At 44.1% G+C, this 26250-nt stretch overlaps 1 protein-coding gene across 5 annotated transcripts; it reads right to left on the bottom strand.

The window, feature by feature from the left end:
• Nucleotides 1–437: 437 nt before the first annotated feature.
• On the bottom strand, nt 438–25339 carry chd8 (chromodomain helicase DNA binding protein 8). Of its 5 annotated transcripts, none has more exons than XM_063886155.1 (39): nt 25258–25339; nt 23218–24244; nt 22794–23084; nt 21607–21720; nt 20714–21216; nt 19521–19632; nt 18082–18288; nt 17845–17913; nt 17713–17768; nt 17508–17625; nt 17338–17421; nt 17115–17252; nt 16832–16953; nt 15597–15840; nt 15091–15267; nt 14620–14763; nt 14429–14527; nt 14192–14351; nt 13223–13433; nt 12926–13121; nt 12583–12753; nt 12171–12464; nt 11405–11622; nt 11105–11307; nt 10019–10175; nt 9844–9933; nt 9437–9540; nt 6627–6750; nt 6153–6228; nt 5765–6036; nt 5269–5522; nt 4526–5182; nt 4334–4440; nt 3933–4154; nt 3551–3646; nt 3323–3436; nt 2376–2477; nt 2181–2285; nt 438–1569 (listed from the first exon to the last, which is right to left on the bottom strand). In XM_063886155.1, exons 2-39 carry the CDS (start codon nt 24142–24144, stop codon nt 1204–1206), a joined length of 7704 nt encoding a protein of 2567 aa, XP_063742225.1. In that variant the 5' UTR covers nt 24145–24244; nt 25258–25339; the 3' UTR covers nt 438–1203. The 5 variants fall into 5 exon arrangements, with proteins under 5 accessions (XP_063742225.1, XP_063742227.1, XP_063742226.1 ...); XM_063886157.1 differs by having other exon boundaries at nt 5269–5498; XM_063886156.1 differs by having other exon boundaries at nt 18082–18285.
• Between the last annotated feature and the right edge of the window lie 911 nt (nt 25340–26250).

The raw sequence follows: 26250 nt of genomic DNA, 5'->3' as shown, positions 1-26250 counted from the left end.
ACTGAATCACTTGACTTCTCTTCAATTGAATGCTACAATCACATTAAGCTAGGTTTTTGTAAATGTGTTGACCTTTAAATAACTTCTATGACATGTATTAAATGTAATGCAAGCTAAGTAATGGATTGCAATTTCATTTTGAATATAGCGGAAGAACTCAACATCTCAGCCACCATGTTACAGAAAGATCACTGTAATAGAAGTAGAACATGTAAATGCAAGTCATCTTTAAGCAGTACTGTTCCTACTACCATCAGGTGTTTCATAGGTTTCAAAAATGTTTGGTTTGTGGACATAACTGGCATTAATAAATTGTAGTTCAAAATGAATGGAAATAACTTTGGCTCCTATGCATTATCATCTGCTGTGAAAAAGATACAACATATATTATATTGCTTCTGCTTGATGAAAGTCACAATAAAAACACACAAACCTGCTTTCACTGTAGATTGCTGTTATTCATTTCACAGATACACTCAGTTCATAAAACAAGAATAGTAACTCACTGCCGTCATCTGCCACAGTACACAACTGACCAGCTCTACATTGTACAATACACCCATCCTCCTAGCACTGCTTCAGTAACTAATACGCCACTTTCCCTCTCCCTCCCTCTCAGCCCCCCCCCCCCCCCCTCCCACAGAGTGAAAACAATAACAGTACACCCACGCACTGGATCCCCTTTTAGTTCACAGTCTTGTCTGGACAGTAGATATGACAAAACAAGATTGGTGGGTGGGGGGGGTTGTGGGATCTGGATCCGCGCTTCTGCTCAGCACACGTCCAGTTTCATGTAGCGCTTAGAGGACCAGCATTGAGGTTATTTGATAAGAAAAGGGTATCTGTACAGCAGGGGTCCCCTTTTGGTCATGGCTGGGAATGTCATGGGACAGGAAGAGGAGGAGAATGACGAGTCATGAAATAAGAAAGCTCAGCTTTTTGCCATTATGTCAGAGGTCAGAGAGGAGCGAAGAGAGAAAGATGGAACACAACTGTGATGAAGAAAAAAGAAAACAGATGGGTGCAAACCTGCTCCTTTCATGGAAAAAAATCTATATATAAAATAATGAATAAAAGTAGCAACGGAAAAAAACATTCATCTGTAATTTGATACATAATATGGTAAAAATAAACGACGAGGAATAACATGATTCATTGTTGAGCAGGGGACTACGTCCAATGTGTGCGGGAAGGGGGGTTCAGTCAATCCTCTGAGCTCGATGAGGAGTCAGAGTCCTTCTGTGCTATGATGACATCGTCCAATAGCGCCTCTTGATCCGAGCTGTCGTAGTCGCCTTGAGAAAGGCTGTCGCCGCCCTCCATTTTAACGTCAAAGTCCGGACTGGTGAGGAAGTGGTGGGAGGTCTCCAGGTCCTCCTCGTCCATCATGTAGGCTCCGTCTGACACTAGGGTCTCCTCTTCAACTCCGTCCAGGTTGGGGTCTTCGGCAGTGGGCTGTGGAGTGTGGTAATGATGGTGGTGATGGTGATGGTGGCGGCGGCGGCTTTTCTTCGGGATCTCAGAGTGCTCGCTCAGCAGTCGGTGGAAGAAGGTTTCGGGGAGGAAGCCCTGTGGGAAGAATAGATATCATCAGAAACACTGCAAAGTCTATAATGAAGAAACAGTTAAACACAGTAAATAATCATTGATAATGTGGATACAATAGATAAGTGGTTAAAGATGAAAATGTAATCTCTTTGGTGTAACGTAGAATTTAAAAGCGGCCTTTTGATGTTCATTTTCAGGTTCATATTTGTCCCTCTACTGGGACATGTCTCCATGCTTTAATGTTCAAAAAGCTCTTTATTTTTCTCATACTGCCTGAGCTGCAGCACCTTTTTTCACCCTCTGTGTGAAACCAGAGCCCAGTCTGCTCTGATTGGATTAGCTGGCCGGCTCTGATGTGATTGGTCAACTGCTTAGAAATGTCCTGGCCCTTAACCTATGTTAGCTCACGTACAATGTGTTTGAGTGCTAGCCAATAGGAGCGTGATTGACATAGCGATGTCAGTAAACAAAGCACTTTACTGAAAGTGTTTGGAGAGTGTGACCTGAACACATGTTAGTTAGTTCTGCATGGAAACATACTGGGTGTGCAGACATTTTCTTTTCATCACATTTTCGGTTGAGTGAATGTAAACACTGCAGAGCAAAATCTCCTTATAGCATTTAGTACGTACAGAGCTCCGAACGGTCTCAGACCAGTCGGATGATACAGCGTTGTCAGGGTTCTCCTCCAGGTATTCCTTCAGGTCTTGCAGCATCGGACAGAAAGCAGCTCCAACCTACAGAGGAAAAACACGTTCCGTCTGTTAGCAAGAGATAACTCACCGCTATCAAATCGGGACTATGAGACCAATCACTGAATGCCTCACCTTCTTTCCTGTCCGCATGTTAATGACTTTGACCTTCTCGCTGCCTGTCAGGGGTTTGTCCGCCCTCCTCCTCCTCTTCCTCTTGCTCCTATTTACAAGAAGCTGAGGAAACAGGACATTATGAAACAGCTGGAAAATATTTGAGACATTTTGTTTCCCAATCTGCCTGAGACCAGAGCAAAATGTATAAACACTTAATGAACAACTCATGAAAATAGGGAGGCTTGTTGTAATCGTTACATAATCCCCTGAACAACTTTAATAGAGCTTACTAGCATTATTTAGCAAAGTTTTTACATGCCACAATCAAGGGAATTTAAAGCCTAAGAGACAAAGTGGCAACAAAGAGAAAGTGTATATTTAATACCAGGGGAAAAAAACATGGAAAAGAAAACAATTGGCTTTCTTAATCTCACTGCTGTTGGACAGGTTCTTTTGTTTCAGCTCATTATTTTACTATATTTCTTACTAACGAAGCAAGATGGTAACAGAGAAATATATGCGAAAGAATTGCAGCACAGTTATCAAGTAGTAGTTATTGTACAGAATCCAAAGTGAGCATCAACTGCATCCCTGGATGCAACACCAAGGCTCCCCTCTGTCTCCTGACAGCAGTTTGAAAGCTGAATGAAAAACCGACAACAATGGCTTGTATTTTTTCGCTGCATTTAAAAAAACACAAATGTTTTCCCTCAGCCCACTCACAAGTCGGATCAGTGCAATTAATCGAAACAGTGATCCTGCAATCTATTTGAAGATTAATTGACATTCCTATACTGATGATAGCATTTGATGTGCAGCCTTTGAAACTAACATGGCTTTAGGGCTTGTTGCAAAGCCAAAATGGCTTCAGGCGTAAAAATGAGCAGAGATGGACTATAAAATCCTTATTCGGAACTATTTGTATGACAGCTCATCGCCAGCTTAAATTCATGCCCTAAATATACCTCCAACATGTCTCCCTCCACCTCATAATCTGGGTTCTCCTTCAACCAGGTGGGGGGGTCCCTGCGCCGAGGAGTACGCTCCAGTGGATCATTGAGTCCATCTGGGTCTGATAACTAAAAGAGAGACAGCCAAAACAAAGTGATCAAACTAAAATCCAGAGCAGTTTTTAGTTTTCCATCCGACTCTTGCTGGACTACAGAGGAGCTCACGCAGGTCGGAACACTTACGTCTTGGTCCTTGCGCTTCTTGCGGGCACTGCCCTCTCCCCCTGATCCGTTCGGCATCATGGCCTGCTTAGAGAAGGTCAGCTTCAGGCCCTCCTCCTGACAGGGGGCAGACAGAGAGATCTCAGAATTAGCCCTAAGGTCCATATCACCCTTCCACTGTAGCAGGGTTGCATGCTCATAGTCAAACGATTAAAGGGGCCCTATTATGCTCATTTTCAGAGGGAGACTCCCTCTGGATGGTACCTTGGATTTTTGTCCTTTGCAGACCATTTATATGAACACAAACCTACATAACACACTACTGGAAAGGGGGGAACACCCACAACTATAATAGGGCCTCTTTAAGACCTGATGACAGATCAGTGTGTTGTTGTTTTCTCACCTTAAGGAGCTTGACGGTGAACTCCCCATCTTCTCCCTCCTCCCCGGGGGCCCCTGGTGTGCCGCCGGGTTTACGGATCAACCTCGTGTACGCCATCTCGTCTCCTCCCAGCTCTGAGCTCGGGGCGAGCTGAGCCTCAGGCATGTAGCGCCGCCCTGTGGGCCACTGACCGCTCAGCGTCAGCGTACACAAACTGTCCAGGCGGTTGATCAACACGCGGTCCTGAAGCAAAGACAGAGCAACGTGTATCAGTCATCAACAATAAGTTAAGATTAGATTAGATGTTACTGATCCTGAATCAAGAAAATAGTTTATATACATGCAATGGTTCATCCTTCAAGAGAAATGCTTTAAGATTTGAAAGCAGTTAGACATACAATAGTAAACGGTCCATCAATTACCTTGGGCCAATCCACTCTGAGAGGATCGGGGGGAAGAAGGCCGTCCTGAGATGTGCTCATAGAGAGTAAACTGTTGTCCCCATCCACGTCACACATCTTCATGCGTGCTAAGAAGGTGAAAGGGGAAATGGTTTCATTGCTGCGTTTATTCTTGAAGCTTTTAACATTTTTCTTTAAAAACTACCAACTTACCTCTCTCCGCCTCTTCATCACTCTCTCCACTCTCATCGCTGCTGCCGGATCGCCCAGAAGACGACGAGCCTGAATCGGAGTCAGAATCTGAATCCGAGCCTCCCTCACCCTTCCTCCCTCCTGATTTCCCAACCCTCCCCTTACTCCTCTTGATGTTCCAGCCCAGCACTCGTTCCTTGCCATCATGGTGACTTATGGGCGTGCTCTGCAGGACGGCGCTGATTTCCCCTCCAAGCAGCCGGGACACCTCCTCAGCCGGCTCCTCTTTCAGGCCGGGCATGTCGTCCTCCTCCAGCTTTGGCAGAATGATGGGCATGATAGGCATAACGGGCTGAGGTGGAGGAGGAGCAGACTGCTGGTTCAGGACGAACTCATCCCGAGCCTGGGTGAAGGTGAACTGTGGGTCTGGGAAGATGGAGAGCTCGGTGCGGCTGACGCCGTGCAGGGAGGCGCCCAGCATCAGCTGATGGTCGTGTTCGGGAATATTCCACCAGGCGGGAAGCTCGGAGGTGGTCGGAGCCAGAGAAAGACGCTCCTCCAGCAGTGGGTGCGGCAGGACTCGCTCACGGAGGCGACGCAGCAGGCTAATGCGGTAAAGGGTACGGGAAGCACGCTCCTCAGTGATGGGGGCCACGGTCTGGGGATGCTCGACTACATCTGAAAAGTGTGAGAGAACACATCCTTACTATAATGGACTCTGCTTTTAACAATCATTTCAAAGTGTAGTCTTTAGTGGTAATTACCTTCCCGGCCTGTGCGCAGGTGGCAAACTCTCCGGCACATAGCGACAAAATTGCGGAAATATCGACTGAGGCTCTCGTCTGTTTTCTTGTCCAGACGGGCAAAGGTACGGAAGCGGTTCCAGTCAAACTCAGGATCTCCTGCCTCAGGAAGTCCTGGCTCCTTTTTGATCTTTTCCACACCGAAAGTGGAAACTACGCGGTAGAAGTCGCATTCTTCCCTACGCGTCCACCTGGGGGAAAGACAGACAGTGGAGCTAAGTGAAGGATGAGAAAGAAAATGTTGTATATTTGTATTGGGAAATCCCTAAAGACTGTGTCTCATTGTCTTTAATGAGACTAATGTGATGTACAACATTACTTTTATTCCTGCAATTTTCCATATAAAGGAATTAAATACATTCATTACAATTGTCACCCCAAGGACACAAACACTACAATAGGGTAACACTGTAGATATAACTTGCCACATAAAAACCATAATGCAGCACAGGCGTACCTCTGCTGGCGCTCCTGCCGTGCGATCTCCTTCAGCTTGCTGGCCTGTTCGCACCGCCTGCGCCTGCGGTCGCCCTTCGCCTCCGCCTCGATCTTCAGCTGCTCCTGCCTGTAGCTGCGTTGGTACGCCGTGATCAGCCGCCGCAAGCGCGCCGTCAGAGAAGAGCTGGAGGGCCAGTCGCACGCTCCGCTCTGGCTGGAAAAGCTCTCCGTGATCACTGGCCCCAACTTGTCTTCCACAGTAATCTCATCGTCCACGTTCATGGAGTCAGTCTGCAGTAGAGATGAGACTCAATTAATTGTTTATAGTGTTGCTCAGTTACAAAATATTCTTTGGGAATCAATCAACCAGTGCAGACATGTTTTAATATGACGGATCAGATTCATACCTCGTCGAAAAGATCTTTGGAGTGTCTTGAAGCAGGCTTGAACTCCGGGTCCTCTGAGTATTTATCAAAGTCAGCACTGCACAACACAAGCAAACAGAAATGGTTATTATTAAGAATGAAAAACGGTGACATTTGGTGTCCGGTAAAGAGACACCAAATGTAAAGATTTCAGGGACCTAACTTTAAGATTTCAACCTTTTCCCCCAGTTATAACAATAACAATGATGATAATATTATTCATAATAATAATAATAATAATAATAATAATAATAATATTAATAATAATAATAATAATGATGATAATATTATTCATAATAATAATAATAATATTAATAATAATATTATTCATAATATTAATAATAATATTAATAATAATAATAATAATAATAATAATAATAGGTCTCTAGAACAGACTTTAATGTATACATTGCTATAAATGTGTAAACAAATACATTTTCACTCAGCATTACTCACTCATCTCCCAGCTCGGCATCACCAGTGTGCTGCTCGGCATCGATGGCCTTGTCGTCGGGCCGGCCGGCTCTCTCCAGGAAGCAGAGGCAGGGATCAGCACGCATAGTGGTATACATCTCGTAACCTGGCAACAGAGACCAGTGTGTTAAATGAGAAAAGCAAAACAGTTGCTCGACACACCGTGAAACAACAAGTTTCAGAAGGGTGGCAAACGCAGCAGCTTGACAAACGTTACATAATAAACGGTGAACAAGAGCACTACGGAGCGAGAAACTGTTAAGTGTTATATCTCCACTCTGTTCTCATATATTCAGAAATCCTTCAGTAGCCCCACAGCAGGGAAATGCACAGTGTTACAGCAAAAGATGAATAGCATACAAAAAATAAATAAAAAGAGACATGAAAAGTAAAGCACATTAGTAACACAAATATAATTGCACAACCATGGCTGAAAATGAGTAGCTGTAATTTCAGTAAACTAAGTGACTTCGATGGCATTGAAGTATTTTGACCTTTAAAGAATATAGGTTGAACAATACCTTTGACCTGCACACATACAGTGGGGCAAAAAAGTATTTAGTCAGCCACCAATTGTGCAAGTTCTCCCATTTAAAAAGATGAGAGAGGCCTGTATTTTTTATCATAGGTATACCTCAACTATGAGAGACAGAATGAGAAAAAAAATCCAGAAAATCACATTGTAGGATTTTTAAAGAATTTATTTCAAATGATTGTGGAAAATAAGTATTTGGTCAATAACAAAAGTTCATCTCAATACTTTGTTATATACCCTTTGTTGGCAATGACAGAGGTCAAACGTTTTCTGTAAGTCTTCACAAGGTTTTCACACACTGTTGCTGGTATTTTGGCCCATTCCTCCATGCAGATCTCCTCTAAAGCAGTGATGTTTTGGGGCTGTCGCTGGGCAACACGGACTTTCAACTCCCTCCAAAGATTTTCTATGGGGTTGAGATCTGGAGACTGGCTAGGCCACTCCAGGACCTTGAAATGCTTCTTACGAAGCCACTCCTTCGTTGCCCTGGCGGTGTGTTTGGGATCATTGTCATGCTGAAAGACCCAGCCACGCTTCATCTTCAGTGCCCTTGCTGATGGAAGGAGGTTTTCACTCAAAATCTCACGATACATGGCCCCATTCATTCTTTCCTTTACACGGATCAGTCGTCCTGGTCCCTTTGCAGAAAAACAGCCCCAAAGCATGATGTTTCCACCCCCATGCTTCACAGTAGGTATGGTGTTCTTTGGATGCAACTCTGCATTCTTTCTCCTCCAAACACGACGAGTTGAGTTTTTACCAAAAAGTTCTATTTTGGTTTCATCTGACCATATGACATTCTCCCAATCCTCTTCTGGATCATCCAAATGCCCTCTAGCAAACTTCAGACGGGCCTGGACATGTACTGGCTTAAGCAGGGGGACACGTCTGGAACTGCAGGATTTAAGTCCCTGGCGGCGTAGTGTGTTACTGATGGTAGCCTCTGTTACTTTGGTCCCAGCTCTCTGCAGGTCATTCGCTAGGTCCCCCCGTGTGGTTCTGGGATTTTTGCTCACCGTTCTTGTGATCATTTTGACCCCACGGGGTGAGATCTTGCGTGGAGCCCCAGATGGAGGGAGATTAGCAGTGGTCTTGTATGTCTTCCATTTTCTAATAATTGCTCCCACAGTTGATTTCTTCACACCAAGCTGCTTACCTATTGCAGATTCAGTTTTCCCAGCCTGGTGCAGGTCTACAATTTTGTCTCTGGTCTCCTTTGACAGCTCTTTGGTCTTGGCCATAGTGGAGTTTGGAGTATGACTGTTTGAGGTTGTGGACAGGTGTCTTTTATACTGATAACGAGTTCAAAAAGGTGTCATTAATACAGGTAACGAGTGGAGGACAGAGGAGCCTCTTAAAGAAGAAGTTACAGGTCTGTGAGAGCCAGAAATCTTGCTTGTTTGTAGGTGACCAAATACTTATTTTACCGAGGAATTTAACAATGAATTCATTAAAAATCCTACAATGTGATTTTCTGGATTTTGTTTTCTCATTCTGTCTCTCATAGTTGAAGTGTACCTATGATGAAAATGACAGGCCTCTCTCATCTTTTTAAATGGGAGAACTTGCACAATTGGTGGCTGACTAAATACTTTTTTGCCCCACTGTACATGTGAATATATTTAACATTACGAAATGTGTATATGCCCACTTAATTCTTTCCTTTGTTGTAGACCGTTACTTACCTGTAGACTATTTTTATTTATGTTTGTATCCTTGTGTGAATATGTACTGTTTTTCTTCTGTTGCATAAGCTCCTGAATTTCCCCACGGGGATTAATAAAAAAGGTACATCTTATCTTAGGTTGGGACATTTATAAAAATAGTTATTTTCTACATTAAAGTGATTATTAAAAGCTTAAATAAGCACCTTTCACACCATTACGACAATAGATGAATGTTAGTGGCTTTCCTCCATATCAGCAATTATTAGATTAGACTTTATTCATCCCGAAGGAAATTCTTTCTGCCAGGTTGCTCCAAAATTACAAATTCCAGCTCCGATTGGCAGATATGGAAAATGTAATTGTTGCTGTTTGTAGGACTAGGTGCAAATTGACTTGGAAGTAAATATACAATTTTATAAAGCAACATCATTTGGATTATTAACAAGCACACATAAAAAGAAATATGGTTTTCTAAAAGCCGCCAGACTCCACTTTCTAAATTGAGTAATGTTACCTTGCTCAGAAATGTAAAACACACTTGGTTCAAACTCCACATTTCAGTGATTTCATGGTTAAGAGAGAAACCCTACCATGTTTGAACACGCCAGCAAGCAGTGAGCGATCTGCCTCAGTGTCCCACCATCCTGCGGGGAACTCCTGCTGCTCCATCTCAGGCATCCAGATGTCAACATCCCTGGAGGATAAGATAAAATGAATAACTGCATGGCATACTGTGTCCAGCAGTGGCTCAGTAAGTAGGGGCTTGGACTGGGAATCATAGGGTTGACGGTTCAAGTCCCAGAACAGACTTGAGAAAATGTGGTAAGTGGACTGCTACTTTGAGAAGGATGGGTTAAATGCAGAGGACCAATTTCTCTGTGTGTGCTCTGCTGTGTGCATGTATGTGACTAATAAAGAGGGCTTCATCCTCCGATTCTATCTATCTGTAATTGAGCCTGTGTGTTTTAGAGTAATGGACAAAGGGCATATTCAGTACCTGATGTCAGCCCCTTTCAGGACGGCGTCTGAATGTTCGCCAATCACCTCCTGCTTCAGGTAGTAGAGCATCCGCACCCTCAGCAGCACTCTGAGGTAGGAGAGGAGAGGTTTCAGTGTTTGGGACATGGATAAATATACACACAGTGACCTACAGCTGATTGGGCTTCACTCACTTGTTGCACTGGTGCTTGAGGTGCTTGCGGTAGCTGTCGTCCAGCAGCAGGGTGTCAGGGTTGAACTTGCGGATCCACTCCACCTTCTGAACATCAAACGTGCTCTGGGCCTTTACTCTCTTACCCTTCCTGCCTCTTGGAACAGGGATAGACAGGCCTAGGCAGAGAAAAATAAGATTACTATTGAACAGACCAGGTAAGCACAAGTACTGACTACATGAAAAAGGTTACGGTTTTCCTTCTCTAAACCAAGTCATTCATTCCCTTCTTGAGAAAGTTGACATATTAAATGTTATGCGAGTGTTAGTGTTGTCACGATACCAACATTTTCGTTTCTACACCAAGTCATTGAATTTCGATCCTTTTTCGTTACTTTTGTTAAAAAAGGGGAAACTGTGCTAAATGTCATTGTGCTTTATTTCAAACCTGGAGAAAAAAAATCTGTCAAACAAACTATGACCTATGATTAACTACATTATTCAAAAGCTTACATTAACTTTGGATAATAACACAAATAAATGGAGTGCTCTCTTTTCCCCTCCCTCTCCCGACAGCCAGTCGTATCCGTCTCATGCAGCTAAATGATCCAGTAATGAGTCACCCGACAGTGAAGAATAAACATAATTATAACTAGTTAAGCAAGCTCCAGACGTAGATAAGATAGTTACGTGTGTTAGGTCTTTAACTTGAAGTATGTGTTTTGCTCCGCGCACCGGTCCCGTCACAACGGGCGGCAGAGATGTAACTAAGATACTTCCAAACTTCGCTTCTAGCGTCTTTTTTTGTCAACAAGCTGAGGTGCATCGGCAATAGCACTCTCGTTTTGTCACATGATATGACAGCTCAGGGTTTCCCGCAGAAAATTAGTGTGGTATTGGTGGCGTCGCTGCCAGAGAGGCACAGGCACGTCTGCAGGGAGTGGAAGCAGAGAGCTTAACACACACAGGAAAAACGGCTCTTATTAAAACAATGTCATTCTTAAAGTACCGGTACTAATGAAATGGGGGAATCGTTGCGTTTTTAACGGCAGGGTATCGCGATACCTTTCTAGTACCGGTGCACCGTGCAACATTAGTGTGTGTGTACCAGAGTGGTTGAGAAGCGTCTGGGGTTCCCGCCCGTTCTCCGGCGGTGTGATGAGCTCCCAGATGAAACTCTTGATGTTCTCGTCTCCCCGATAGTGGAGCAGACAAAACACCAGGATGACACGGCAGATGGTCTCCACGTCGCGCTCACTCAGACGCCGCTTACATCTGGCGTGGGATAAGATGTCCCTCCATCGACCCCAGCTGGAGGAGAAGAAGAAAACAGGAAGCAGAGTAAGAAAAAAGGGGGACGAGACTGAAGAGAATACATTCGAGAAATTGAATCGCAAAGTGTACGGACCCGTAGACGAGCAGGTGTTTCTCCACCCGGAAACAGTCGGTGCGTCCGTAGCCATTTCCAGTGTGGCGGTCGGAGCGCCGGGAGGCACGTGACTGTCTGGAGTTGGCAGGTGGATACTCGTCGTCACTGTCGTCGGACAGGTCTCCACCTTCCCCTCGTAAACTGGAGAACTGGCGGGTCTGCTTGCGGACTCTTGGAGTGTCGATCACGAGGGTGTTCTGTTGGGGGAGAAGTGACTTTGATGGGTGACATCGCAATGAATAATCGGCTAATATAAGAGCTAGTGTTCCAGGAGGCTGTATTTACAGGAGGATTCTTTCTGGAGAACAGATTTAGAAACAGCACTTGATGTCACGTCCTGTAATTAAAACAGCCAGACAGGCATACCCGTGTTTTTGTCGTTTACAAAAAGTCTTTATTTTGTAATCGTTGTTTATAGGAAAATATGTAGACCTAAAGCTGAGGGAAATCCTTTAAGAGTTACGACGTAGGGTTATGTCACTTTTTGGCGTAATGCACCTATACATCTTCATGTTTTGATGATGTCTTTCTTTACTTGGCCTTCATTTTAATTGTTTTAGGAGCAATACACAAACAGATTATATTTGATCAGAATTTTTCCCCATTTATCTGGGACATTGAAGAGGACATTTTCAGGTTTTAGAAAAAGGTCCATAAACCGTAATAAAATGTTCCCAGACATTAGTTATATCTAGAGTATTTCACATGTTGTGGCAATCTGCATTTTAGGACACCTTGCTTTTACCTTTCTGTTCATGGTGTCCATGTCAATGTCGGCTCTCTTGGCCCACTTCTGCCAGAACTCGGGGTCGTCAAGGGCGATGTCGTTCCTGTTCTCAGAGGCCACGAAGCTAGCCTTGGAGAACGTGGAGCCCTTGCCCTCGCTTTCGATGGTGATGGTGGTGGCTCTTCGCTGCAGGATCTGATCGATGTCCTCCTCGCAGAAGCGACTGCCTTCGTCGTTTTCGTCCATGATGGCGGCGTAGGCTCCTTTCCTCAGCAGGTCCTCGATCTCCTTCTTGGAGAACTGCTGCACCGGCTAAAGGCAGCACAGAGAGCCACATTAAGAAAACAATTCAAAATAAACGAAACGCAACAGACTAACAGAAAAAGGACCTGGCAGCTAGAACAATGGCAGTCACATTTTTCCCCCTCACCCCGTTGTTGTTGCTCTCCTTGTTCCCACTCATGCTCTGCAGGACAGCACGGTCCAGCCCGAGCTTCAGACTAGCTTTATCCAACATCTCCCTTTCATAGGAGTTCCTAGTGATGAGACGGTACACCTTCACCGCCTTAGACTGGCCAATACGATGACACCGTGCTTGAGCCTGAAATAAAAAGTTAAGAGAGGTCAAAAGAGTGTCAGCTGCTGTTCCACATTTTTAAGCACAACATGGACAAATATAGCCATTAAGAACCAAAGAAATAAACGGAGAGACGTTTTGTTGTTGCAGTCCTATTGAACATCTTTAGGAAAGACGGAACAGGAAAATCTCGCACCTGCAGATCATTTTGAGGGTTCCAGTCAGAGTCGAATATCACACAGGTGTCAGCAGCAGTGAGGTTGATACCCAGGCCGCCGGCACGGGTACACAGCAGGAAGACAAAGCGGTCTGAGTCGGGCTTGCTGAAGCGGTCGATGGCAGCTTGTCGTAAGTTTCCACGCACTCTGCCATCGATTCGCTCGTAAAGGTATCTGTAAAACAATCGAGTGAACATTCCGTACATTAGCACATCTCATAATACTTTCAGGTCATGGCCATCTTTACGCTTGAAGATCTGCCTTGGCCCTCTTACCTCTTGTTGATGAGGTAGTCCTCCAGAATGTCTAAGCAGCGCACCATCTGGGAGAAGATGAGCACCTTGTGGCCGCCGGCCTTGAGGCGAGGCAGCAGCTTGTCCAGTAGCACCAGCTTGCCGGCCGAGCGAATCAGGGCCTGCAAATGGAAGTCGGGGGCCATGGGGTCGTACACCTCCCGCAACTCCGCCACGATCTTCTCCTCCGCGCCTGGACGGAGAGAGAGAGAGAGACAGAGGCACAGTAATATAATGTTATCCAACCACTAATATGCAGTTCATCCTGCTTAGTGTGCGAGAACATATTATTTAATATAAATCCAATGTGCAAAGTGCCACCAAATAAATACTACGGCTGCACAATTATTCTACAATTGTGTGAAAAAGTGCATTTAGATCTTAGTAAATACAATATTAGGTAATGGCAAAATGTGTTTTGTGTCTTGATGAATTTAAGATTTGAGTTCAAAGAAAATCCTTGGTTGGAAGAGATACTCTTAAAATAAAATAAATAGAATAAATAAATAGAATAAATAAATAAATACCTCAATCATAATTTTTACATATTTTTGAATGATAATGTCAAAAAATAAAATAAACATACTCCCTATAATATCGTTCATCACATCCAAATTGAACAAATCAGTGTAAATAATAGCACTTAATGATTATGTTTTCCCATAACGTGCAGCCCTATAAATGGAAACTAAAATTACCTGTTTTTCAAATAAAGAATTACTACCATGAAATGCCCTTCAAGTGATTTTGAATCATTCATTTTGTTTGCTTGTCGGATTCATAAACTGTCTGTACTAATATTGTCCCAGTAGAATAAATAAAAAGGAGTAAGGCAGAACATTGCAGAAATTATTTTAGCAAGTTATTTGTGACAATGAATAAAACATACATGCAGGTCGGAAGATGCGTAATATGAAGAGCTAATAATAAGTTCATATCCTGATGGCGTACCATTGATGAGGTAGGGGTGGTTGCAACACTTGCGGAGCTCCATCATGGTGTTGAGCAGGTTGGGGACGTTGCTGTTACTGGTCACACCTAAACTGAGGAAACTGAAGTTCCTCTCCAGGATGGCCCGGTAATACTTCTTCTGGACATCCGTCAGCTCAACCTGACAGAAAATACAGTCAAATAATGAAAGGGTTGCCTTATTTGTGTCCTGCGGTTTACATTGAATGAAACACCTACCTCAATGATGGTTTCCTGTTTGGGCGCCAAGTTCTTCTCAACGTCCTCTTTGAGCCTCCGTAACATCATGGGTTTCAAGATGGCCTGCAGCTTCTGAACCTGTGGGTCAAAGTTAAGAGTTTTCTTAGTGTCATGGACGAGTATGTGGGAATTTAAGAGTTTCAGTGCCGGAGTGAGAGTATATTTCACACCTGTTCTTCTGTTTTGAGGTCCCCAAAGTCTCTGAGGAATTCAGTCTCAGAGGAAAACTGAGCAGGCTCCAGGAAGTGAAGCAGGCTGAAGAGTTCCTCCACCGTGTTCTGGAGAGGAGTGCCGGTCAACAACACCTTGTGTTCCTGGGAGTAAAAACAGAGCACAGTTAGGAGATGGATAGAGAAAGGGTAGGGCAAAATAATAATCAGGCAGAGAGAAAGAGAAAAAAAACACTTTAAGAAAGGTAAGGAACAGGAGAGGGTGAGGGAAAAGTACAAAATGGAAAGGTCAAAGCTCAAATTAAGTCTTAAAATCATTTAAAACCCACCAACAACTGTCTTAATGTTATTAACTAAACTGCATTTCTAAAAGTTCAGAAGGTTTTTTTAAAGTGCAACATTGAATCATTCCCCCTGCATCCTGTTTTTTCTCTGCCAATTTGACCATGGTTTTGTTTGAAAATCACTCACCAGATCCAACATCTTCAAGCTGTCCAACAGCTTGCAGTTGCGATTCTTGAGTCGGTGAGCCTCATCGATGATCACGCAGCGCCAGGAGATCTCCCTCAGCTCGGGGCAGTCGGACAACACCATCTCAAACGTTGTGATGAGGGCGTCAAACTTGTACGCACCGGGGATCAAGTGATCCTGCAGAAAAAATGACAATTGTAAACCAGGGTGAAAATAGAAATTGCTAATTGCAGAGTTTCACAATTTACACATTTTTGGTTTATTTATTTTAAGCCTATTTTCTTGGAATTTCCCGTGTCTGAAAGCGTTGGATTGATCAATAATTTAAGGATATTTTTACAAGAACGTATATTTGAAAATGAAACAAATAGTTGTTTTGTTTGTTTATGTGGTTACATTTTCTAAATGGATAGGAGGATGTCTAGTGCTAAAGGGGAACCTAATAAACAGTAATCATCAACAATCTAATAATAATTAAATTAATAAAATAGTCAAAATAACTCCACCTTGTCATCCTTGAAGTACATCTCGTACTGCTGGATCATCTGTCGGCTGGCCAGGCTGCCGTGGTAGACGATGGCGTTCATGTCGGTCCATGTGCAGAACTCCCTCTCCCAGTTGGTGATGGTGGAGAGTGGAGCGATGATGAGGAAGGGGCCGGTGACTCCGGCATCGTACTCCTCTGACAGCAGCGCGATGGACTGGATGGTCTTCCCCAGACCCATCTCGTCTGCCAGGATACAGTTCTGCCTGAGAGACAAGACCCAGGGAGGGATTAGTGATGACTCAATAAGCATTATCGCAAACCTGTTTATAGATGACAACGCCTTCTTCTTGTTATGTAAGGGATAAAGTGCAGCAAGCCAGTCATTACAGCGATAGAAAATAATATAACTGCTTTATAAAAAGATCTGGTTGATCAAGGTTTTCTGGCTCTTAGATTATCTCCCTTGACGCGGATTTCGAACGTTATTATGTTTTACCTAGAAACTGTCAATAATTAACTGTCAGCTAGCGTTAACTTCAGTGAATTGTGTAGCCTTGCTACAACTTTACAGTTTCAATCGAGGTTTCAAACAGCTGTGTCGACTTGTTGTGTAGGACAACGCTTCCTCTTTTTTGAAAGTTGTGCAGCTCCTCCCCGGGGCTTTTCCTCACCCCGTGTCTGGCGCTCCCATTGGCTGTAGCTCGTCGGCGCACCCATTAGCAGGCACAATCCTTTTCACACTACAGGATTTGGACTCGCCGACAGGTCCAGATATTTAGCTTGCTAGATATCAGTATCAGTGTTTACTTCCTGTCTGTCTGCTTCTCTAACCTCTTTCATTCTCTAGCACAGTTTTCTTAATTGTGTAATTTTCTCCCTTTCTTCCAGTTTAGCCATCATGAATCCAAAAAGTCTTGCACTCAATAACTTATATTCAAAAAGTATTTAATGGGGATTTCTGATGGAGGCCTTTTTTTGGCCACAGCTTAAAGTGACAGGACTTCTTTCTGCGTATTGATATGACTGCACACAGTCCCTTGATCAGCGCGTCCTTAGCAATGGCCTGCTTTCGAAAAAGAGCGGACCACTGAAACTCCAAATTGAACAATTATAATCAAGCCGTTTTATTACCTCTAATAAAATACTTTTCTATGGTTGCAACTACTTTAATTTACGTGCTAATCCAATACGTGGCACCTAAATGCAACTTCCTCCAAGTGAGTGTAGTGTGTGTCTGCTGTGTGTGATAATTACCTGTTGTACCAGTTGAAGAGCAGCCAGTTAACTCCTTCTAGCTGGTACTCCCGGAGTATGTTGCCACTCTTGTACTCTCGGGTCTCCTCCAATTTTTTCCATGCACTGGGAGAAGGCCGTGGCTGAGGAGAGGAAGGAGAAAAAAAAGCATCAAACGAAGTATTCTGAATTCTGAATGCAAAATTGCTCGTGTAGGCATGTCAACGGAATTGAAGAGTATGCAGACGTAATGTGAGGAACCAAGGTATCGCTATCTCCACCCCCCCCCCCCCCGACTGCTCACCGTTCTTTTCAGGCGCGGTTGTCGGTTTAGAATTTTGCTGAATTCTTCGACCTTGCCCTCGTCCACGTCCTCCTTCAGCTCCCAAGTGGCGTCTTCATAAGGCAGAGAGCACCACTTCACCAAGTAGTAGATAACAGGCTAGAGGGAGCAGAAAGAATTTATCAACCATGATAAATATCATACTTCTTAAGCGTTCAGACACGAGCGATGCCTGATCTCTCACCTCGCCATTGTCCTTGTCCACACTGTGGGAGACGTCCAGGATCCTGTCCACCTCCACGTAGTCTGGGTTAAACGCCTCCTCCTCCTGAACAGAACCACAGGGTCAAGTTATATTTCAAGCAGTGGAAGTACGTCCTTAAAGAGAGCTTCCAGGATCTGCTCCCGCCTCACCTCCTGGAAGAGGTGCCTCATCTGTGCGTGCTTGGCCTTGAACCTCTTGATCTTCTGATGGATCCTCTTATCCTTCTCCAGCTGACCCAAACTGGCCCACTCACAGTGCATGTATGAACTGAGAACAAGAGAGTCAGGGTGCACTCATTTAGCTGTCTGCTCAAGAAAAAAACTAAATCGTATGGATTGAGATGTTGAAACGTACTAGTTCTTGTATTTCACAAAGAATTCCTCAACGTTGGTGTACTGGCCCGGACACACCTGGAAAACAAACAGATGTTGGGTTTTTATGATTCTTATGGGATTGGAATTAAATGAAATAACTCGATGCACATACTTCCTTCTTGGTTAGCCTCAAAGACAGAACTTTGTCTACAATAGCGGCATCTTCTTCACTTGGGTTTTCCTGTGAAAAAGAGAGAGAAATAAGCCTTTGCAGCTCATTTACATTCACTAAACACTACAGGAGAAAGTCAGAATATTGCCCCTTTAAAGATGTCAATTTAATATTCTAACACATCGTGTATAAACCATACACCCCACCCCACGGCAATCCTTTCCCTTGTACGCTCACCACAAAGAACTGCATGCTGGGCTGTCCGTCGGCGTCCAGCTCCAGTTCCTGTTTGAGCTGCGCCGCTGACCCGCCGCTGATGGAGGCCACAGCTGCCGCGGTCGTGGTAACGTCGACATCCTCCTGCTCGTCCTCATCGTCCGTTATCTTGATGTCCAGGTCCTCCGTGTACTTCTTCCTTTTCACCACGCGATTGGAGCGCCTCTTCTGGCCGGAATACAAAGGTGTAGTGAGCGGGTTTGTAAAAAGTCAAGCAGATGAAGATGTGGGCACACGCCACGTACATGATAGCGTCTGCGTGTCACATTTTTCACTCTTTAAATAAATGAAGCATTCTTCAGTGATGTTGCCCGATCATTTATAAGCTGAAAGGCCCCATTCATCTCATAATTGTTGCGACACACTCGTAAGAGTCCCCAAGATTTAAGTGTGTGTGTGTGTGTGTTTGTTTGAGTGTGACTGTACATTTTACAGCAAATTTCATCTCTGCAACAAACGCCTACAGCTGATCTGAAGTGTGCATCCATCTGTCGTCTCTGTCACTCTTCCACACACTACACTAGTATTTTCACAACCTCTAATCTAATGTTTGAACATGTGGATTATTTGCACAGTTTAAACGCTTTAGTTTTTTTTAAAGGACATCAGAGACAGGACGAAGACCAAATTAACTAATTCATTAATTAAGGAGAATTGTTACACTATATCTAATAACCATTTTTATCTAATAGTCTTTTTGCCAGCGCATAAAGCTCTTTTGTGAAGCTGGAAATGTTGAGTGCGGCATGCGTTAATTACCATTGGCAATATGAACTATACGGACAACAGTTAAAAATTGTCTGGCCCACTTGGATAATATTGGAGTGATTTAGGGGGTTACTGAGGATGCGGAATCCATTTCTGATATTTTCATGATCCAAAAAGGCAGTTTGAAGCTCAAAGAGTCCACATTTGTCCTCCCCGTGTGTCTATTTTGATGAATTTGGAAGTTTTAGAGAATGCTGGATCGTTTGTATTGGACGGATCTATTTGAATAATATGTTCACAGTCGAGGCAGTCGTTTTGATCTTGCGGTCACACCAAATGGTCGCCACATGACTCATGCCATGGCATCAGTTTGTGCAGAATCCAGTAGGCATCATGTTGACTAATTAATGCTTATTAATGCAATTTATGCCAATTTTGCAACTTGCTCAAAAAATGCAAGTTAGCATCTGGAAGTTTAACACTTGGGAAACCTACTTAACTTTGGGGCAATCAACATTTACAGGTTCACAGCGCTGTCAAGCTGACTATGATTTATACCTAAACAACATAGTTGCAATCCTTTATATATCTCTGCGATGTCTGACAGAGTAACGTTTGTCAAAGGTCAGTTAACTTTTCCCGACCCATACTCTGATCTCATTTTTTGCATGTGACCGTGAATGAGTTTATACCGTAATGAGGTCATCGTCCAGCGCAGCAGGTGAGGCAGGACTCAACTCCCCATCAGAGTGGTCTGAGGACCCATTCCTCTTCCTTTTCTTTGCTCCCACTAGAGTTATAGTGCTGTGGGAAGGGGGAGGGAGAGAGTACAGTCAAGGACAGAATGAGGTAATGAACATGTCTTCATGTCCAAAGCTACAAACATAACTCACATTCATGTTATCCTCTCTAGGGCTGCAACAACAAATCCATAAAATCGATTACTAAAATAGTTGGCAACAAATTCAGTTATCGATTTGTTGGGTCTATGTTGTTACTCTCTGTTTGCGGAGCTGGCAAAGATCACTTGAAAAAAGAAAACGTTAGAAAAATGGCGGAGGCGGAGAGAAGCACGGTCCGACCAGAGTATCTATATACGGCTCTGGGTCCAGCTAAAATCATCAACAGCGTGGGAGCACTTCACCTTAAACAACACTGGTTGTTTGCTCAATATTGCATGACAAGGGATAATGTGCAGCGAAGCCATCATTGAAAAAAAACCCGATCAAGATCCCTCTGCTTCGCGTCGGTCTCTGTAAAAATACTGTCGGTGTTTTTTTTCAACAATGACCGGCTCGCTGCACATTCTCCGGTCTATTACTCGACCAAACACTAAACAAACTAACGACTAACTTGACTTATTATAACTTATTTAAACTATGCCCATTTATTGATTCAGCTATTTCAAAGTGTTTGCAAATTTTCAGAAAGGTGGTTGGGTGGAGACACTGTGTGCTGTATTTATTTATAATAATAATAATAATAATAATAATAAGCGCTTTTACAGGTGCTCAAAGTCGCTTTACAAAAAGGTACACAAAAAGAAAGACAACAAATAAATAAAGTAAAAGTCACATTAAAATCGAGCAATGTAACAATCACACATTAAAGGCAGTTTGAAGAGGTGAGTTAAGGTAAGGAGTGAACTAGGACACATTGAATAGTTTTTAGCTAATCTGAACATCGCCTACATTTGGGTTGTCTTGTGTGTTGATTTTGTCAATTTAGAAATACAGTTTTCTGAATAAAATTACGGAAAACTTTTATTTGGTGCGTTTTTTTTTTAAAATCAGATTAATCGCAGAAATAATCGAAAGATTAATCGATTATCAAAATAATTGTTAGCTGCAGCCCTAATCCTCTCCCTCACAAACATATCACTTACTTTGTCTTAGTCTTGCTTTTGCTCTTGTTCCCAGACCCGGGTATGACTGTGCCTCCAGACGCTCCAGTTGCTCCCCCTGGCGTCTTCGCTTTGCCCTTCTTGTCCCCTCCTCCTGTGTTTTTGGGCGTCGCTCCTCCCGCTACAGGACTTTTCTTCTTGCTTCCTCCTCCGCTGCTCTTTTTCTTCGCAGTAGACACCACGGTGACGGTGCCCCCCAACTCTGGGGAGGTCTGCGTGGCTGGAAGCTCGTCCTGGTTCAGCACTCGGGGCAGGTTCTTCTCGCCGCGCGCCTTAGCCCGGGCTATAGCTTCAGCCACGATGCGGTTGGCTTTCTCCTGCTTGCACAGGATCTCCACTCGTCGCACAGAGGTGGGCTCTCCAGGAGCCTTCGTGATGCGGATGGCCTGGGACGGAGTGGTGGTCGTGGTGGAGGGGCCCGCTGCCGACGTGTTGATGACCTTCACCACGGAGACTGTGCCACCGAGCGAAGTTGCAGTGCTCGTCTGTGTGAAAGACAATGTTTTAGAGGGCAGAATTTTCATTCATTGTTTGGGCTTAGGAGGAAAAAAAAGAAGGCTGCACGTTGTTGGAACTGGGTTAAAATGTGCGATATTTAGGAGACTGACCATATTCGAAAGAAATCATTTAAAAATAGAAAGGATCATGGTGTGATTTCCTTAGAGGTTTTAAAATGTAGATTAATTGTGCAGCCTCAGTTATAAACATGTGTTTCTTATTCTCAGTTCTCTCTCGCTAAAGTGATCTTAAATCGGTGGGATTCTTGATGAAATTAAACACTATAAGCCCCAAAGACACCCTCAAGCATCCCGTCTTCATAAACAGTGTATAAGTATATCAAATGCAGGGAGGTCTATACATGTGTGAAAGTCTACCTGTGGCTGCAGAAGCATTTTGAGTGGCACTGCAACTCTCTGTCCTCCTTGGCCCTGCGTGATCTGCAGCACCTGCGGGCCGCCGGTGTTTCCCGTTCCTGAGACCAGCTGGTACTGTGACAGGGAAAGAAGAGAGAGGTCAAGACACAGACCCCTTTGAAAAAGTAGATTACAAAACTTACTGATATATATATATACACACACGTGTATATATATATAGATATGTATAGATGTCACAGTACAGAAGACACAGTAAATATCCTGGGAGAATTTGGCAAGATTGTAAAGAACATATTTGGGAAATCTGCCTGCATGTCTGCTTATAAATAGTCCGAAATCTTCATCTTTCTAAAAGCAGTATTAGTCCAGGATGTGTTGAGGCTGGACGGTTATTTAGTTGTGTAAAATGCCTATTCTAACAAGTTTCCTCATTTTCTAAACTTTGTGCTAAGATGGGCTACACATAGCATCAATTCAACACTACGTTAAAAGGGCCACATTCCAGATGTGTCCGTGTGATACAACTAAAAAATCGGTGAAAATTCCTACAGTTTTAACTTTATCTCAATTTTCTTCATAGAACTTACAAACAGATTTAGTGAAGTGAAGCATGTAAAACCATATTATTATAATACGGCTTATACATGCGTTACATTTACTGCCAATGCATTCTCGTAAGCAGAGCCAAAGTGGGAAAGTTTGACTTATGTGGCTACACAAAAGTAGCCATTGTTCCTTAGAGGTGTAACCGCACATGCAAATGTGGGTTTGGGTGAAACAGGCCGAAATAACTACACTCATGCACACTTTGTTGTTGTGGAAGCTGTGGGCATTCTGATGGGCAGCAGCATGTCACATTGGTTCAAGTTACATAAAACACCACTAGAAATAATTCTATATCAGCGCTTGAATCCATCCCATAGACCAGTGTTCCACTCTACCCCCCTGTAACTCTGTCTCTCCAAAAAAGGCCCAATGGCCAAAAACATATTTATTTTAACTCTGGCTGGATAGAAAATATCAACCCCCCTTTAAATTGCATCAATAGAAAATAACTAAAAGACAGCTCTGCCCACTATTGTAAAAGAGAGCATCAGAGCTCGGAGTGTTATGACATAAACAAGAGAACAAAAAACAACAACAAAAATAAGCAGGTAATTCCACGGTCTCTCACACTTCTCTCTCACCTTAACCCCTCCTTGCTGGTTGGGCTGCTGCTGCACCTGCAGCTGAATGGTAAGGACTTTGGGCTGGCCTCCAGCCTGGCCTGCAGCCCGAGCCTGGGTCAGGGCTGTTAGCTGGCTTCCCTGAAGCACCAGTTTGCCCCCGGGGAGCTGCCCCAGCACCAGTCTAGTTGGCAGCTGCTGCTGCCCCCCCTGGGTCTGAACCTGCTGGACCTGTGTGATCTGCTGCTGGCCATGACCTGCTCCCTGGGAGGGCTGCTGGAGAACCAGGGTGATCCGCTTTTGTTCACCACCCTAGAAACAGATACACTGGATGAGGCTCGGGGAAAGAAACTGGCATAAAAATCCAAGTGGAGAAACTTTAAACCATAAAACAAACCCAAGCATCGCCTGCTGTGGCCAGTGTAGAAGGAGAGGAGGTGCTTACCTGCGTTTGAGCCTGCAGCTGCACCTGGCCTTGGATCTGCGCAGGTTGGGCCTGGGTCTGTACTTGGACTTGAGTCTGGCCTTGAGCCATCTGAGCTTGAGAAGGGATCTGCACCTGAACTGTCTGGCCCTGCGTCTGCTGGGGCATGGAGGTCAGCAGCATCTGTTTCACTGGCCCGTTGGGAGACTGCAGCAGCCTCTGCACCCCCGCAGTGCCCACCTTGACTTGAGCTTGTCCCTGGCTCGTCTGATTCAAAACAGTCCCGCCCTGCAGTATGTTCATGCCAGGTTTAAGTTGAGTGCCGGACAATACACGGATGACCTTTCCACTGGTCTGCCCTGTGGCTCCTGATACAGTCTGCAGCACCTGGGCTTGACCCTGTGGCCCTTTGAGAATGACAATTTTTCCGCCTGCCTGCTGTGTGAGTGCAGCTAACTGCTGTGGAGTGAGCTGATGAGTTATCTGCGTGAGCTGCTGCGTGTTGGCAGTGGTGGTGATGACCGGGGAGCTGGAAACAGTCAGAGGTGAGCTCAGCAGGACCGTGCTACTGGTGGCCACGCTGGTGCTGCTGACAATTGGTATGGTGGACTGGGTCTGGATCTGAGGTACAGTTTCCACCATGGCAGGAGCAGGGATTATGGTGGAAGCTGCAGATATGGAAACAGTCTGAGCAGTCGCCACCGGCACTGGCTGCTGTGTGAGGATTTGAATGGGGGCAGGGTCCTGGATGGTGGGAGCTGCTACAGAAACACCGAGGCCCGCGTTGACAGTGAGCTCAGCCTCGGTCGGAGGGTCCACTTGGCCCAAAGCCAGCTTAAGGGCCTCCTCTACGGGGTCCGAAGAGCCCTGAGTGAATGAATCGTCCGGCAGGGCATCAAGGTTAAACAGCGGCGTGTCCTCAAAGAGGTCCATGATGGGGTCTGCCATGTTGCCCACTCCACACAGGGAGACGGGCAGAGCGTGAAAAGACTCCGAGGTGGAAGATCAATAGTCGCAGTCCAGTTCTTCTCAACTTTTAGGTAAACAGCTGGGAAAAGAGGAGAAAACGTAAATCACGGTGATGTTTTTTAAAGAAATAATGATTATACAACTCAAACCTGCAGAGAACAGTAGACATTTTGGTGGGACTCATTCAATGGATACTTAGTACATGTGTTAAAGTAAACAAAGATAACAAGCAGATGGAAACATTACTTGACAAAAGACTATCTTTTAACTTCTGGTTCTGAAAAGTGTTTTTAATGCACAAAAAGAAGGCATTGTATAATAAATAATACAATTTGAATATGAACACACTTGTTTTAAATTCCTAAGAGGTGCGCCTTCAGTTATCAAGTGAACTGTTAATTACAAACCTCACAAATACAACTTATTCATCTAACAATTATGACGTAAAACCTGTTTTTGACGACATATGACGCCTATAAAACCAATGCCTCCCTATGCTGTTTTTGAAAATAACACCAAACTCATGGTCAACTTGTGCATAAAACGCTATCAATGGGATATAAAGACGCTAAAACATGTTCAGGAAGTTTCACTGTAAATACAGAAGGCTAAACAATGTAGGGAATATTTGGGGAATGAAAATAGTTGGTAGTGAGGTGAGAAGAGGAGGGTACTGATGCTACAGCGACAGGATGCTTTCTCTAGTCGGATTGAAGCCTTTCTCACAAACCCGTCGGCTAGCATTAGCTTGTACCGCCACCAAGAAGTGGCTATTACAAAAGCGTGCGTGGCAACGAAAACGTTTCAAGGCTTTTAAACATGATGTATTGTATGTTTGGTACCCTCTCCTTGCTACTCTGTCATTTACTACCAACCATTCAGTCTACCGGACTCCTTCAATCTCATCAACAAACCGGACCAAACCAAAGCAACGTGCCACAATAACCATTGCCCGTCAACGTTCAGACACGGGTTAGGCCGCAATACTGTTTCGGTTGGTCTGAGTCTATTTTTCGGCAAAAATACATGACAATAACCATTATATCCACTGCCCCAACTCTCACAGTAATAAATTCGGGGTGCTAAATTTACCTTTGCATCGACACACATGGCTTTCTCCGTCTCACAACACTGTACGATTACAGGAAACGGCCAGGGAAGAGCAGGAACTAACATTCTTACCAGAGAAAGCGTAGAATACGTGCCCCTCGTATGCTTCTAGACGCTGATTGGTCCGTTTTCTCCGGAGCCGGCAGCATACGGCTATTTCATTGGAAGCAGAGGCCATCGGTCATCAGCGCGGCCACTTTTGGGCGGGATGAGAACCATAGTTAGGTTGAGAAAACAATAAATGCGGCCTAGCTGGGATCATTGACTAAGTGATCTTCAATGTTGCTGTTATGCTGATGTGGGAGCTCATGGTCGAAAGTGTTAACCATTTAGAGCTGACTGAAGAGAAATACACGGTATTTTATACATATTAAAAGGTTATTGGACTATTTAACCCAGCAGGCCGGTTTCTGAATGACACTGTTGTTTTTTTTCTGATGGTTTTATTACATTTGCTTCAGCTCAGGAATTATCTTCATAGCGGGATATCGCTTTGGACTATATACGAAAATATTCTTCCAGATATTGTGGCCATATTGACGGATTTATTTCTTTAAAATAACAATTTGAGGTATCAATAATAGCTTTCTGCTAGGTACCAATGTGAAGATTGGTGAGCCTCCATCATTGATTCAGGTCTGTATGATCAAGGTTTTGGCGCCCACTAGTGGTACAGACTGAAACATGATTATCAGGCTGTTTTAAAGAATGGTCAGATTATCCTAGAAGGCAAATGGGCCGACTCTATTAACCACCCAGCCCGCTCCTTTCTTCCTTTTGGAAGTTATGTATGGGCACAGCATATTGATTTAATCAGAAGAATATGCCCCATGTAGGCTAAGTAGGCTACACACTCGTACGTATATATGGTTAAAGTTCAAAACTTTAAATTGACACCTTGCTTAATTACAGGCCAACATGTGAAGGCACTCCTAAGGATACCAGACTCTTTATTTCTTACACTCCTTTTGTCTT

Source organism: Eleginops maclovinus, chromosome 6, assembly GCF_036324505.1.
Source record: "Eleginops maclovinus isolate JMC-PN-2008 ecotype Puerto Natales chromosome 6, JC_Emac_rtc_rv5, whole genome shotgun sequence".
In the NCBI taxonomy this organism is placed as follows: domain Eukaryota; kingdom Metazoa; phylum Chordata; class Actinopteri; order Perciformes; family Eleginopidae; genus Eleginops; species Eleginops maclovinus.
The sequence above is the reverse complement of the archived record's forward strand: the minus strand, read 5'-3'. Positions and strand labels throughout refer to the sequence as shown.

Bases quoted from the DNA above. Each gene is read 5' to 3' on its own strand.
- chd8 (XM_063886155.1), bottom strand. From the start codon at position 24,144: ATGGCAGACCCCATCATGGACCTCTTTGAGGACACGCCGCTGTTTAAC. The intron at 14,528-14,619 runs GTGTGAAATATA...TTTGACCCACAG, and splicing joins ACCTCAAAACAGAAGAACAG to GTTCAGAAGCTGCAGGCCAT. The intron at 12,754-12,925 runs GTGCGAGATTTT...TTTTTATTTCAG, and splicing joins ACCCTCAAAATGATCTGCAG to GCTCAAGCACGGTGTCATCG.